The 16,474-nt window shown below is 44.0% G+C and overlaps 1 protein-coding gene across 1 annotated transcript in view; it reads left to right on the plus strand.

Moving 5' to 3' along the window:
- LOC115084330 (multidrug resistance protein 1A-like) overlaps positions 1-16,474 on the plus strand; it is a 176,033-nt gene that overhangs the window by 57,058 nt on the left and 102,501 nt on the right. The window contains exons 9-10 of the mRNA XM_029589047.1: positions 7,862-7,986; positions 9,590-9,767. Coding sequence (XP_029444907.1) covers positions 7,862-7,986; positions 9,590-9,767 — 303 coding nt within the window. The remainder of the gene's footprint in view (positions 1-7,861; positions 7,987-9,589; positions 9,768-16,474) is intronic.

Here is a 16,474-nt window from a genome sequence, read left to right on the forward strand (position 1 = left end):
GCTTTTTGAAGAGAATACTGAATGGCTGAGGTCAACTCAGGTCACTGCAGGGTTATATCTAGGGTGATTTCAGCTTTGAAACCTAACTGTCTCCATCTGCTAGCAGGGGAACACATAACCCATTGGTCCTGAGTCCATCTGTCTACAGTAAGGAAAACAAAATTATCAGGTAAGTAATTTCTCTATGGTTTGTGCATTTTTATGTGTATAAGGAAAAAATGTATGTCAGGCATTTGTAACTTTTATTTAACAATAAAAAAAGTTTAAATATGTAGAATTAAGTGTAAGTCAGGCAAAGATGGTATGAAAGCTTTAGGATCAGATGGGTAAAGCATCCTGGTAGTGGGCAGGCCTTGGAGAATTCATGGGCATGAAGAGTTTTGGTAGGGGGATGAATCTTTGCTATAGAGTCTGGAGGAAGGTCTGATCAAGCAGCCAAACTTTTTTTTTTCCTCTGGAAAGTAAGGTAAGACGTTTCCAGGCATAGTACTAGAGATATCTTGTTCCATATTTTTTGGGCAGTGCAGCTGAATGTAAAACAACCTGCTTGCATGATTGTTTAGCTAAGGCTAGCGACAGGGAATCTAGCAGGGCCAGTTGGGAGAATCAGAGGTGTTTTTTTTTTTTTTTGTGGGAATGTAGAACAGAAATAGTTGAGAGAGATATTCTGCCTTTCCAAATTGAAGCTCAAGGGGAGGTACAGTAGGTATTTTCAGTCCTAAAGTACTTACAATCTAAGGAGTCAATTTACTAAGTCACAATATTTATCCTGACTTTGTCAATCCCGCAGTATTCCCCCCTCCTCCCACACACAGTAAAATTTTGAAGACTAGCTGAACTCTAGAAACCCTACATATTCCAGGGTTGCTATCTTTAAAGGGGCTATTCAGCTCTAGAGCTCCCCTCCAGCAGCGTGTAAGTCAGTGGGTTTCTCATTTCCTCTTCTTTCCTTTCCCTCATGGCAGAATTATGCAGCCAGAGTGTTAAATAGATTGTCCGATAGCCTCTCCCACCTCCCCAAGCCTCTCCTCCTTTAAAAAAAAAACAAAACAAAAACCAAAATTCCTCCCTAGTCCCTTTCAGGCCCTCACACCCCCTGTACTCCAAGTCACTATTTATTTTGGTGGTCTAGTGGTGAAGGCTGCAGAGCCCCCTGTACATCCAGAGCTGGCAACTCCATTTTCAAAATGGTGCCAGCCAGCCTCAGGCATCCCTTTGTCCCTGCCATGTGATGGGGCAAAGGCGTGCAGAGGCCAGCTGGCGTCATTTTGGATATGCTATCGCTCAGGATGCATTAACCACTAGGGAAATAGAAAGTGGTTTGATGTGTTTAAAATTATAGATGTTATGTGCTCCCACAGGGATCAACAATTTATGAAAGTGGCCCCCTGTTTCGAGGTAGTCAGCTACCGTCGAAGGGTGAGGCCGCTGGACAGGAGGAAGTTGATTGAAGACTTCACCCTGGAAGCACGTAACCCCCCCCCCCCCCCCCCCCAAGAGGAGCCTGTAGGGATCCGGCCGCTGGGACTTAGGAGAATCCTCTGAAGACTGACGAAAGGTCTGGATGCAGGCGCCTCCTGCAGGTTGTGGGTTCCAGATGGCTGGCGCCTCCAGCAGGTCATGGCAGTCTGAGGACGGAGTCGTAGAAGAGTCCAAAGCCGGTCCGGGGGTTCGGTACACAGACGAGGTCGGAATCCAGTCCAGGGTCTAAGCAGGTGAATGGTCCAAAGCTGTACCAGGATCTAGCCAGGAGAAGACACGTCTGCTAGCCCAGAAGCCAAGAATCAATCCACGGAGCAGGGAAGCAGAGCGGGATGAAGAACCAGGAACAGAGAACACCGGAGCAAACTCAGGCAGGAACCTCAATACCAAGGCAAGGTTTGAATGCTCAGACCTTGCCTTAAGTACAAGAAGCCAGGGGAGGAGTCTCGGGAGGAGCCATGACAACTTCCTGTCATGGCTCCTTTAAAATCAATCTTCAGCCGCGCGCGCGGCCCTAGGGTTAAGTAATGGAGGTGGAGCCAAACCCCGAGGAGCCAGCCAACCAAGCCAACGCGGCAGCGGCCGAAGGAGGAAAGCAGAATGGCTGCCCGCCCCGCAGGAGCCCTGAATGCCGTCCAAAGCCCCAGGTAACTATTTTCCCGGCACCCGCCGGCCCAGCCTCAGTCGCGATCCGCCACGGCCGGCGGCCATTACACCCGGCCCCGGTTGCGGCTTGCCACGGCCGGCGGAGCTAACAAACAATTTAGGACCTGCAAGTTAGAAATATATTAAAATAAAATAACTGTAACAAAGGAATGAAAAATATAGAACACAAAAAAAAATGTTTGACCATCTATACCACTAATGTCAACTACCAGTTTTTTTAATACAGTCTGTTGTAGTGAGGATATAGGCCAGCACTGCACAGATATAGATTTATTAGAACACAGTTAATTTTAATAATTAGTAGAATAGGACCATATTATGTAAATAGGACGTGTACAGCAGTGTCACATATGCTCTAACAGGACCGTTGATGACTTATGCTCTAAGATTTGGATTTAATAGTTTTGTGGCTCTACTTCACTTTTCATAACTACCAGTCTGTCTGACCGGAGCCATAAATATTGTTTTCTAGTCTATCATGCATATTAAAACCTTTCTATATTTCTGCTTTTAACCCTAACACAAAAACCTGCAAGTCAGATTTAAGTTATGGGGCAAAAAAATGTAGAAAGAGTTGATGTCAAAACTAAATAGGGAAAACTGACTTGCGCAATCATAACTTCTAGAATGGGAGCAGCCACCCATTTGGGGGACATGAATATCTGTCCCTGGAATTGATGGGGCACATGGCAAGATTCGGCCTGCTGCTGCTGTTCACAGCTTGGGGGGGGAGGGAAGAGGACAGCCACCAAAGGCTGGACTTGTGGTCTATGTCAAAACTGCCCAGTAGGCTGCGTGTATTCTGGCACCCCCTTCCGTATTGGCTGCACTCGTTCCCAAAGGTGCTGGGGAAAGAAATTCTCTGCTGGTTTGGCCACTAGGTACCCACACAATGTCCTTATCCCGGCCTTGGAAATCTGACCTCCCTCTCCATCCCTTGATATACTGCTTCAACCCCTGTGTCTGAGAGTTCAGGTGATAGACTTGTCCCAGACCTGGCCCCTCTGGTTCTGCCCCCTCTCCTCCCCACTCTGCTGTGAGTCATGATTGAATCTGATGGCTGCACAAAAGCCCTACCTTGTCCTCAATTTCTGTCTCCCTCTGGGCCTTGTGGCTGGGCATACCTGCCCCAAGCCTTCTGATGCCACAGGGAGCAGACCCATTAATAGCAAAGCCATGCATTGTGCTGGGGAATGATAAGCCACAGCCGAGGAGTCTGTTTGATAGCACATGCTGTAGAAGTTCTGTTTAAACATCATTTTTTTTTTTTAATGTAACCCTTGATTGGTGAATTGCCTATATCCTAAAGAGCCATAAAACATTTATATCGTGGGGCTGTATCCATTGTATTATTTCCCCCTCTCTGCTTGTCCCAAGGTGTGAGTCCTTTGGACTGCGGGTGGGGGAGGGATGACCTTCCAGATCCAGGTGGTGTCTCCTGTATGAGGCTATCTCCTTCTGTGATGGTGCTGCAGGGAACAGACTGGACACAGATTCAGTGTTCAAATAAAACTTTGTTTTGATCTTTTCAAATAAATCAAGTAGAATCATTGGGGTAGATTTTAAAAGGTTGTGCACTTGTACACCCAATTTTATAACATGCATGCACCTGTTATAAAATCCGGGGTCGGCGCACACAAGGGGGTGCACAATTGAGCATCTTACACGTGCCGAGCCCGCTCCTTCCCCCGTTCCCTCCCAGGCCGCTCCAAAATTGAGGCGGCCTCAGAGGGAACTTGCGTATCCCACCTTCCCTTCCTCTACCTCCCCCTGTCCTTTCCCCCTACCTTTTTTTTTTTTCCTTAGTTTTGTTCCAAAACTTACTTCAGCCCTGGGGCTGAAGTAAGTTGCGCGCGCCGGCCAACTGCCGGCGCGCGATTCCCAGCACAGCAGCAAATATGGCCGCTGTGCCGGGAGCCTGACCCCACCCACACCCGCCCCTTTTTGCAAGCCCCGGGACTTACACGCGTCCCAGGGCTTTATGCGCATTGCCGTGCCTTTTTAAAATAGGCCCGCCACGCGTAACCTTTTTTAAAATCCAGCCCATTGTGAAACAGTTTACATCTGTGCTTCCACTAGTTCTTCACTGAAGTTTCTTAAAGTCTCTCTCGTGCGCTCTCTCTCTCTTCACCCCAGCCTGTGTCCTTAAGGGGTGGAGATTCCCAGGGATGGGTCTCCAAAGATCTTGTCTCTTCTCTCTCTTGTCCCGAGTACTCCTAACTCCTCCTCCTGGTGTGACTTGTTGTTGAAAAAAGATCTATTACTGGAAAAAACAGGCTATTATAGCCCAGCTTCAACACGAGGAAGAATGGAACTAAACCTCCACACAAGCCAAAAGTGGAAAACACAGCCTCAAGTCCAAAACCTTCCTCTGAGGTGACAAGTTTCACTTGCAGGGAGAGGGGTGCACAGATCTTGTAACCCCTGTCCTCTGAATCCGGGGCATGTCCCTCACCAGAATGGGAAACCAGCAAAGAAAAAAGTCAAAACCTGTTCCTACTCATATAACACATTGAACCTCCAAAAGAGGTAGGCGGCACACATTGCGAAAAACAAATAACCACACCAAATGTAATTGCAATCAACTCTAATTAAAGATAATTCTGAATAAAGCAGGTATCAGCAAGCCATTGGTAGTATCTTTAATTAGAGTTGATTGCAGTTACATTTGGTGTGGTTATTTGCTTTTCTCAATGTGACACCTACCCCTTTTGAGGTTCACCTCCCCAGAATGGACCCAGGGTCTCGGCACAAAAAAAGTCCCCAAATCCCCAAACTATAAGCAAAGACTCTTTTTGCCACAAAACTGGAGGTAGATCGTGACAGGCAAGGTTTAAACTACAGGAATCTCCTCTCAAAACAAACAAGTTACCAAAACGGCTCCTCACACTTCTGAAGCCAACCCAAAATGGCCACACTTTCTTTGCTAGTAGTCTCACCTTGTACACTATTAAGTGAATTTTTGAAGGAGTTATGCGCATAAATGTAGCATACTATTGTAGTAATTTTCAAAAGCCATTTCCATGTGTAAAGTGCACTTACTCGGGCAAATCCTATGGATGATTCAAAGGCATATATTTTAGCAATTTTCAAAAGCTCACCTACATGTGTAAACCCCAATTTAATGCATGTAGATGCTTTCAAAAATCAGGTCTTAAGGAGCTACCATTTGCAGCAAGCCTCTAGGGGAGGTACTGTTAAGAATAGTTTCTCCCACTAAGCTGGAATATCCAGGACAGGGATCTAGGACCATCAAGAAGAGACCAGGGGGTCTCTACATTAAAATAATCTCACAGCCCCAAAATGCAGCAGCTGAAATGAATATTTTTTTATTTTTATTATTTGGAAAGAGCAACTAGGACAGCTACAACAGACTACAGGCACTTACCAGGCAGGAAGAAGGGAGCCAGGGGAAGCCCAGTATCTAGAAATGATCACCATTTAGTATATTTTGGAGGCTTTTAAAATGTCAGTCCAGGGGCCCTTTACATTTCAGCTGAGTACCAGGAGCAGTGGAAGCAAGAGGGGAAAAAGTTGAGGGCCTGATTATAAATTTGGCACCAGCCCCGTTTCCCCCCCCCCCCCCCTGACATCAGCATGCCTCACCAAGAAGTCATCTCCATGTGAACCCGGCATGTTAGGAGGATGTGCTGGTGGCACCTTCCAAGTGCATTGTTTAAAAAAAAAATAAAAATGTATGATCCAAGCAAAGAAAACAACCTCCTAGCCTAATCTCACTTGTGGGAGGCCCTGGCTATTATACATCTCCAAGCAAGATTTAGTTTCCCTTTCCCTTTCCCTTCATCTTTCCCTTTCCCTTCATCTTTCATTATATTTATTACAGATACAACTTCTATATGGCCTTGGCACAGTTGCTTATTCCCGATCTGCTCTGTCCCCAGCCCCCCAGGGCTCATCCCTAATATCTTTTACTAACAGGGCATGTAACCAATCAATGCTTCATTTCCTGATGACAAGCATTCTTACTGACACATAATTGGTGCAATCACAGACCTAATTTAGAGTATGCTGTCAATCATTTATTATCCCATTGTAACCAAGTCTGAATACTGAAACACCCATTTTTCATAATTGCTAGGTATCATCAATTGTATCGTGCTAGATGTCCGTTGCAAAGCCTGATGCAGCATTGCACAATCCATCCTTCAAGACAGCACGTAGTCCGCTCCATATTTTGACTGCTAGATGTCCAAACAAAACCTAACAGTACATTCACTACTTGTGATAGCAACTGTGCTATGTTCTAAGTTTGTTAAGATCTAAAAAATATATTTTTTTATAAATCCTTTGTGCTTCTACTTATAGCCAATCTAAGAAATAGAGAGACCTTTAAGAACCCAGAAAAAGGCATTTTTTTACTCAAATTCCACAATGTCAGCATGCCCCTTAGGAGCCAATTGTGAGGCAGATTGAGGCTGATGTCTGAGGTGCTTCAAGATGCACCAGTGTCATTGTGCAAAGAGCCACGCACCTGCTTCTGGACCATGCGATCAGCACCATAAAGGGAGAAATAGTGCAAGAATGTCCCCATCTCCCCACCCTTACAGCAGTGTCATGGAGAAGTTGTGGGGGTAAATCCCAGGTGGTCCCAGGCCGGGAGCATAGCTGACCCATGACAGGCAGCATTCATCCACACCAGTCGCAAACAAAGGGGGCTGGGGGTCTTTATTAAGCTGCAGTAATCGGTCCTGAATCTCACAGTATTTTTCAATTGTAAAACACAGCAGGGCAAAAATACCATGGCTTAACTGGCCCAGGAGCGATTGCATAATGGCGGCCCCATAATCTGGGGCTGCCATGTTTAAGGGCCCTATCAGGCCAAAATGTAACCATCTGCCTCATTCTCATAAAAACTCCTGGTGTCTTGAAAACCCCTTGGCTCAGTCTCCACCTCTCCCTGAACTTCTCTCTTTCAAGTGACAAAAATACCCCAGAGATGGTCCCTCTCACCAGCACCATCTTGGCCTACCCCTCCCATCTCACCATGTAATTATCTGTGTATCCATGCTAATGTAGTGGGGTCCAGAGCACACCCTAGGGCTCCAGGCCTGGTGCTGCCATTTAAAAAAAAAAAAAAAAAAGGTGGGTGACTGCATATGGACTTTTGCCCTATCATGTGATGGGCAGAAGTCCCTATATGGCCAGCTAGTGCCAATTGAGCTATTTAGAACTTTGACTCAATGTGGCTTGTGATTTTTGAGGCAAAAGGTGTTATTTGAGTTACATGTCTTAGGTAAGTAATGAGCTGATTTGCACGCTAATCAGCTCATTACCATACAATGCCAGGGGGAATTAATGTGCGGTATTTTAAATTTTGCATGTTATTGCAAGGCTATTTACTGCACAGAAAATGCCTACCGCAGGGAAATATTCCAATTTACAGCATTAAATATTCAAGAAAACTTGATATACAGCAGCTGCTATTCACTTCTTGGGGGGGGGGGGTCAAAACTTTTAGGAGGGAAATTGAATTTTTAATTGGCTATGGTAAAATCTGATTAATAATAAAAACCCTTTTGGACTATTACAGTGGTAAGTGGAATGTAAGCAGGATTTATAAGCCATGAGACCATCTTTGAAATGTTTTAAGGGAATGAGAGAAGTTTTGTCATATAAAATCTTGACTAAAACCTGAGGGAAAAAACATTCTAAATGTGACCAGTCAGAAACCTTGTTATGTTTTCCTTTCTAGCTTCTAGCCACACTGACTACTGCAGAGCTGACTGCTTATGCTAAAGCAGGGGCCATAGCAGAAGAGGTCCTGATGGCAATTAGGACAGTGGTTGCATTTAATGGTCAACAGAAAGCAATTGCAAAGTAAGTCTAGAATTCAAACCATCTCTTTTTATTTCTAATATTCTCTAGGAAAATCAGTTATAAGAGATTGGTAAGACGGCTGGACTCATAAATTGCAGGTACCTTGGGTCCCCGAACCGTATCAAAGTTTAAGGGAATCTAATTTGGCCTAATTATGCATCCCGGAAGTGGCATTCAACTTTTTGATATTTGCAAAAGTTGTCTTAGTTATGTTACATTTTGCCAAACTATTTGCATTAAGCTGAACTTAAGGCAGGTGAAAGAATTAGTTAAAAAAATAAATTGTCATGCCTCATTACTGATTTTACTGCTTCCATTTCTGGTCCTTTTTCAAGTCTTTTGGGTTTTAATATATTTTAACACATTGTTAGAACATAGTGTGCAGCTTTTATTACAGTTTTACCTTCTAATTTAAAATGTCTTATCTAAAAAAAAAAATCTTCTGTCTCGAATCCATGCTAAATGCTATATTCATGCTTTACAACTTGACTTTGCATTGGGTTCTTATGAAGACTGGTACAGCAGCACTCCTTTCCTGAGATTTATAATGCTGGGAATAATTAAATAGGAAGAACCTCCAAAAACACGGTCCTCAAGAAGGATATGTGTTTAGTTTTTTGTTTTTTTTTAACTACCTACTAAATTATCTAGATCAGTTGTTATCTTCCTGATTCATGGGATCAATCAGCCAGTCTGGTTTAAAGGATATTCACAATAAATTTGCATGAGATATATTTGCATACAATGGAAACAGTACATGAAAAAAATATATATATACTGTACCTTCCATATTCACTGTGATAGATATATGCAGGCTTAAAGCTTAGTTTCAGTTCTTTTTTAAATTTTTCTTTTTCATTTTTTGGTTCATTTAAATTTTTTTTTGGTTGGTTCATTTCCCAAACTGGGAAAAAACCCCATTAAATCACCCCCTACCACTTGCCAGGGATAGTCCTACAAGATGATAATGTCAGCTCTCCTGGAGACAGACACCAAAGTGATGTCACTTTGTTGCTTTCCTGTGGGCCATCAGAGCTATTTTTAAAGTGCAATGAGCAAGTGTAGGAGTGAGTGGGCATTGTTCCTGCCCTACTGCCCTTTTGGATGCCATGGATGGGGTAAGTGGCAGCAGAGGAGGTCCCCTGGAAAATTTTAACTGGGATTGGGGAGGTGGGATGGGCTAGGTTTCGGCTGGGGCCAGGGACATTCAGCTGGGTGGGCCTGGGCTTCTCTTTGCTCAGGCGAGAGGGTGTTTAGAGGGCCTCGGGGAGGCACTTTTTTGTGCATAAATGCAAAAATATTCCAAAGTTTTTGTATATTTTTTTGTGAAAGGCCATTTTCGGTTTGTTTCATTAGAAATTAAACCAAATACCCTCATTTGTTACATTTAGCACATCTCTAAATTGTGGATATCCTAAAAACCAGACTGACCAAGTGGTCATAAAGAATTGGGGGTCAAAAACCACTGACTTAGAAAATATTCCTCAAGGACTGTGGCTTTAAAGTAAGACTGAGGTGAAAGTATGTGCTCCATGGAGCTGATCCAGTATGGGATAAAAATTAGGCTCATGCAAGTAAAAATATTCATTGCTTTCTTTTTCAGGTATAATGTCAACCTAGAAGAAGCTAAAGTTGTAGGTATGAAAAAGTCACTCACAACCAACATATCTATGGGTCTGACTCAGTGTCTGATATTTGCAGCATATTCCCTTGGTCTGTGGTATGGTACAAAGCTCACCGTGGATGAACCCAAGAATTATACCATTGGCTCTGTATTAATTGTAAGTGTATGAATTTATGTTGCTGAGTTTTCAGTCCACCTTAATTTTTCTTACAGATTTAAAACTAAAATTTATTTTCAGAATTTGTAGGTAATGCTTTTGTGACTTCATATGATGCTTAAAGGAAACAGACACAAAATAAGGAACTCTCACCTAGATTCATCATTCTGCCAGGCCATGCGCGTAAGCCCTGGTTTTTACATGCCCCGGGTTTTTTAAATTTACTTGATAGGTAGCTAGCTCTATTGCACTAAAAAAAAGAAATGGACAAACTTAACAAGACTCCTGGGTTGTCTAGTGTAATTGACATTTTAAAATCTTCATTACACACTAGTGTTGTAGTATTGCAAGCATATTGCTAGACATAGGGCCTCATTTTCCAAAGCTATCGCAGGCTTGCGCTGTTAGCGCAAGCCTGCGATAGCTAGCGAAAGTAGCGCAGACCTGCGCTACTGAATTCGGGGCGGAGTCTGCCCCGGAAGAGGAGGAGTCGGGGCGTCACCAAGGCCGATTCCGCGATGACGGCGCGCACAGCGAAAAGGTAAGTGCTATTTAGCGCCCAATAACTACACCATCTATGGTGTAGTTATTGGGCGCGATGCCGGCAGCGCAGAACCACCCCCCAGTAGTGCAATTTTCTAAAGTATTGCAGGCCTGCGATACTTTAGAAAATGAGGCCCATAGTTTGTTATTTTTTTCTATCATCAGGTCTTCCCAGTTATCCTGGCCACACTACAAAAGAGAGTGGTCGACTTTATAAGCCGCGCATATCTTATAAAATCCGCGCCGAGCCCAGCGCGGCCTGCCTGTTCCCTCTGAGCCCGCTCCGATTTCGGAGCGGCCTCAGAGGGAACGTTTCTTCACCCACCCCCCCTACCTTTGTCGGCAAAGTTACGCCTGCTTTCAGCAGGCGTAACTTTGCACGCGTCAGCCGGCAGCCCCGCTCCGTCCTCCGGTCCCAGGGGCTGGTCCGGAGGCCTGCGCCACGCCCCCGGGCCCGCTTCTGAAATGCCGCGTCGTTTCGGGAATGCCCCCAGACACGCCCCCTCCCTCCCCTTTTCGAAAGCCCTGGGACTTACGCGCGTCCCGGGGCTTTATGCGCGCCGGCGGCCTATGCAAAATAGGCGCACCAGCCTTTTAAAATCTGCCCCTATGGCTGTGAAATCTGGCCTTTGAGGGCTGCAGACTAGTCTGGTTTTCAGTTGATTGGAAAATATGTGAATTAATGTTTCTTAAATCAAATGTATGCATAAGGTCCTTAGCTTCACAAACTGTAATTTTGTAATTGCCTGTATTTGCTCTGAAGTCTACGGTTACTGCTTACCTGAAAAGATTAGACCAATTTTCAAAGGGAAAGTATATGCAGAAGACACTTTAAGGAATATAGAGAAGCCTCACCTCCACTGGTAGTCCCTGTACTGTTTTGGAGGTGCATGATCACTCCAGAAGGAGACATCACCTTAGTATGGTAGAAAGTGATCCTGTAGGTTAGATCTGCCCTCTCTATGATGCATTGTCCCCTCACATTGAGGATGTGTCTCCGGGGTCATGTGCACAGAAGTAAAGGATTAGGACTGCCATTATAATTGGTGATTCAATCATTAGGAGTGTAAATAATTGGGTGGTGGATGGATGTAAGTATCACTTGATAACTTGCCTGCTTGATGCGAAGGTAGCAGCCATCATATGTCACCTAGCTAGGATTATAATGAGTGCTAGTAGGGAGTTGGCTATCATGGTACATGTGGATACCAATGACTTAGGAAAGTGCAAGAGGGAGGGTGTGGAAGCTACATTTAGGATTTTAGGTAAGACATTGAAATCCATAACCTGACCTCTAGCATTTTGTTCCCAGAAATGCTTCCTGTTCAACATGTGGGACTCTAAAGGCAGGCTGAGCTTCAAAATCTTAGTGTGGATCAGGCAATTGTATAGGGAAGATGCATTTAGATTTGTTAGGAACTGGGGAACATTTTGGGGAAGGGGAAGCTTTTTCCAATGGGTTGGGCTCCACCTTAACCGGGTGAAACCCAACATCTGGCATTAACATTTAAAAAAAATGGAGGTAAAAAAGGAGGTAGAGCAGCTTTTAATCTAAATAAGGGCAAGCTGATAATAGCTATGTAGCTCATGGTTCAGAGGAAACAATCTTCTAAAGACACTAGCCTAACAAGCAGGCCAATACAGTATATCCGGCATTTGGACACGCGTTTTCGACACGCTAGCTTTACCCCCTATTCAGTAAGGGGTAATAGCGCGTCAAAAATGCGTGTCCAACCCCCCCCCCCCCCCCCCCGAGACTAATAGCGCCTGCAACATGCAAATGCATGTTGCAGGCGCTATTAGTCATTCCCGTGCGATACAGAAAGTAAAATGTGCAGCCAAGCCGCACATTTTACTTTCAGAAATTAGCGCCTACCCAAAGGTAAGCGTTAATTTCTGCCGGCGCCGGGGAAGTGCACAGAAAAGCTGTAAACTGCTTTTCTGTGAACCCTCCGACTTAATATCATGGTGATATTAAGTCAGAGGTCCCAAAAGTTAAAAATTTTTAAAAAAAATAAAAAAAAATTTTAAATGGGCTTGCGGGTTGAAAACCGGACGCTCAATTTTGCTGGCGTCCGGTTTCTGAACCCGTGGCTGTCAGCAGGTTTGAGAACAGACGCAAAATTGAACGTCTGCTGTCAAACTCGCTGACAGCCTCCGCTCCTGTCCAAAAAGAGGCGCTAGGGACGCACTAGTGTCCCTAGCACCTCTTTTTACCGCGGGCCCTAATTTAATTAAATTAAGTTAATGAATCGTGTGCACAGGAGAGTGGCCTGTGCGCGCGCTGGGAGAGCAAGTGCTCGCCCGCTGTCCCCCGATTTTTACTGTATCGGCCCAAAGGAAATTAGAAAATCCTAATAGAGAGTTTGTGGTAAAGGCTAAAGTAGTCCAAATTACCTGCATCTACATAGAAATGACGGCAGAAGACCAAACGGCCCATCCAGTCTTCCCAGCAAGCTTTCACACTTTTTTTTTTCTCTCTCATACTTATCTGTTACTCTTGGCGCTTAGTAACCTTTTTTTATTCTATTTCCCTTCCACCCCCACCATTAATGTAGAGAGCAGTGTTGGAACTGCATCTAAGTGAAATAGCTTAGTTAGGGGTATTAACCACGGCAATAAGCAAGCTACACCCATGCTTATCTGTTTATCCAGACTATGTAATTCAGTCCTTGTTGGTGGTTGCCTGAATATAGATCCACGTTTCTTCATTTCCCCCCTGCCTTGAAGCAGAGAGCTATGCTGGATATGCGTGAAGTGTCTACTGCTAATAAGTAGGCTATGAATAAAAACAAAGAAAATATATAACCTAAATTGTCTGCAAATGCTAGAAATCTAAAAAATAAAATTGGAGTGTTAGAATACATGGCATTAAATGAAGATATAGACATAACAGAAATGTTTCTCAAGAGTTATTTAGGGATTTAGATAAAGGGAGTAACCCTGACCTAATAAATAGATAAACTGTAGATTGTTTGCATATACTTTACTAACAAACAAAATAAATTTGAAGAAATTTATATTAGATTAGACATTCCTTTTAGCAACTTTAAATATCTAACAACCCAACAACAATATCACATTGCAGACAGCAGTGGAACTGTGAGATGGGGGCTATCCAGTCTTTTTTTGCATAGAGTACAACATGTATGATTATCTACCAGTTGGCAAAAGGTTGTATGTGTGCATTTTGTGCAAAGAGACCCTGGCTCTCAGAGAATGAGTACAACCTCTGGAGGCCAGAGTGGCAGTCCTGGAGTAGCCGAGGCACAGAGATACGTAAAAGACATATAGGGACCTAATAATAATAAAGTCCCAACTCCAGTCTGGCAGTTCATGGTCTGCCTTGGTGAAGCAAGATCACTTGCAAGCAGAGCATCACCTTGGTGTAGCAGCAGGGAAGTGATCCTGTGGCTAGGCCCTGCTCTCCAGGTTATGCAGTATCTCCTCACACACAGGATGGGCCTCCACATGCTTATGCCCATGAGGGAAGGGTTAGGATGTCCATTGTAGGTGGTGATTCATTCATTAGGAATCTAGCTAGCTGGGTCACTGGTGGACATGAAGATCACTTGATAACTTGCCTGCCTGGTAAAAGGGTGTGAACTTGAGATGAGTGCGTAAATACTTATGCAGCCTTGCGTGCTGAGATCACTTACCACATAACTTTACTTATGCTATAGATGCTGTGCAAGTTAAAATTTAAAGAAAAGGGTCAGGGCTAACTGGGGAGGAGTGAAGGCTATCAAACCAAGGAGGGTTGGAGGTCCTCTCTCTTAATTAGGCGAACTGGGGATGAATTGGTAAAACTGGGAATGGTTTGGGAGTGTATCCCTATTAAAATCCCCTGATTTTATATGATAGAAATGGGACTTGCATGCACGAGTGCATGCCTACTTAGCGTTCCAATGTATGGGCATAAATGTGAGCACGTACACTGGTTTGAAGGTTACTGTCTAAGGCAAGCGTTTATTAAGTGTGGGTATTGTTTCAAAATACCATCTTGGAAGTCCAGACCAGATGTATTTCAGTGGGAACACTGAGAGGAGAGGATCACCTTGCTGGTGGCTGAAAGGAATCAGTAAGTTTTGCTTGGGACATTGTCATTTTTAAAAGTATTGGGGCAAAGTTGACTATCTGGGAATATTATTTAGTGTGTTTGTGTGTTTGTGCCTTTAATAGTCAGAAAGGCAGTGAATAAACAAGTTAGACTGTATTTATAAATTGTCAGTCAATAAGGTAGCTAGTAAGCAGTAGATAGTGTGTTTATTTTTAAAAGTCTGCAGAACTGAGTGTTCTGCAGACTTTTAAAGAACTGAGTGTTTGTATTTAATACAAATTCAGTGTTGGTATTGGAAAAAAAAAAAACCAAAACAAAAACAAAACAAAACCCAAAAAGTAGCCAGAAGCTAGAAATAAGCTAGGAGCAGTGTATACCTAAGTAAAAAAGTTGACTAGTTCAACTCAGTTAATCAAGAGAGCAGTGAGTCACTCTGGCTGACTAACTGAAGTTAGACTGTTTGGATTTCCCAACCCTAGCTCATCCCTTAATTTATAGGCAGGTGCCACTTTCACAAAAAAAAACAAACCATCAACAAAATCTTTATTGAGAATTCGATCAGACCCCAGTAGGCCACTACCAGACACAAAGTGAATTCACTAATACATTTAAAGGACGTTAGACACATTCCTACTCCCATAGCAACCTAAAACTTAACTAGGAACTGATCAAAATTGAGATGAAGGCAGCAGTCCAGCAGCAAGAGGGGGGCTTCCCAGTCTTTTGCATAGAGTGTCACATGTATGATTTTTTACCCACCGGTGAGAAGTTGTACATGTGCATGCGATGAAAAGAGCTCCTGGCTCTCAGAGAATGAATCTGAGCTCTGGAGGCTAGAGTGGCGGACCTGGAGGAGCTGAGGCAGATAGAGGTATATAGATGAGACCTTCAGGGACATAGTAGTCAAGTCCCAACTTCAGACTGGCAGCCCTGGTGCTGCCTTGGAGGAAGAAGGTCTCATGATGGGAGAGCACCAACCAAGTGCAGCAGGAAAGGATCCGTTAGCAAGGACCTGCTCTCCAGGTGATGCATTGTCCTTTCGCACTGAGGATATCTCCCCTACTGCCCAGGAGGGAAGGGTTAGGTCGGCCGTCATAGTTGGTGATTTGATTAATGGAATGTAGATAGCTGGGTGGCTGGTGGGCGTGAGGATCGCCTGGTAACATGCCTACCTGGTGCGAAGGTGGCGGACCTCACGTCACCTAGATAGGATTTTAGACAGTGCTGGGGAGGAGCCTGCTGTCGTGGTACATGTGGGCACCACAGACATAGGAAAATGTGGGAGGGAGGTTCTGGAAGCCAAATTTAGGCTGTTAGGTAGAAATATTAAATACAGAACCTCCAGGGTAGCATTCTCTGAAATGCTCCCTTTTCCACGCGCAGGTCACCAGAGGCAGGCAGAGCTCCGGAGTCTCAATGCGTGGATGAGACGATGTTGCAAGGAAGAGGGATTTAGTTTTGTTAGGAACTGGGGAACCTTTTGGGGAAAGGGGAGACTCTTCCTAAGGGATGGGCTCCACCTTAACCAGGGTGGAACCAGACTGCTAGAACTAACCTTTAAAAAGGAGATAGAGCAGCTTTTAAACTAGAACAATGGGGAAAGCAGACAGTTGCTCAGCAGCGCATGGTTCGGCGAGAGGTATCTTTAAAGGATACTAATGATGCATTAGAATTAGAGCATCCCGACAGTGAGGTTCCAATAATTAGAAAAGTAGTCCAAGTGCCTGTAACTAAAAACTCACCTGAGCTAAAAAAATTCTAACTTATCCCTATCAATTAAAAAGCAGAATGAAAATACAAACAAAAAACAAACTTTGAAATGTTTGTATGCTAATGCCAGAAGTCTAAGAAGTAAGATGGGAGAATTAGAATGTATAGCAATGAATGATGACATAGACTTAACTGGCATCTCAGAGACATGGTGGAAAGAGGATAACCAATGGGACAGTGTTATACCGGTGTACAAATTATATCACAATGACAGAGAGGAGCACCCAGGAGGAGGTGTGGCTCTTTATGTCCAGGATGGAATAGAGTCCAACAGGATAAACATCCTGCATGAGACTAAATACAAAATTGAATCTTTATGGGTAGAAATCCCTTG

Source organism: Rhinatrema bivittatum, chromosome 2 (genome assembly GCF_901001135.1).
Source record: "Rhinatrema bivittatum chromosome 2, aRhiBiv1.1, whole genome shotgun sequence".
In the NCBI taxonomy this organism is placed as follows: domain Eukaryota; kingdom Metazoa; phylum Chordata; class Amphibia; order Gymnophiona; family Rhinatrematidae; genus Rhinatrema; species Rhinatrema bivittatum.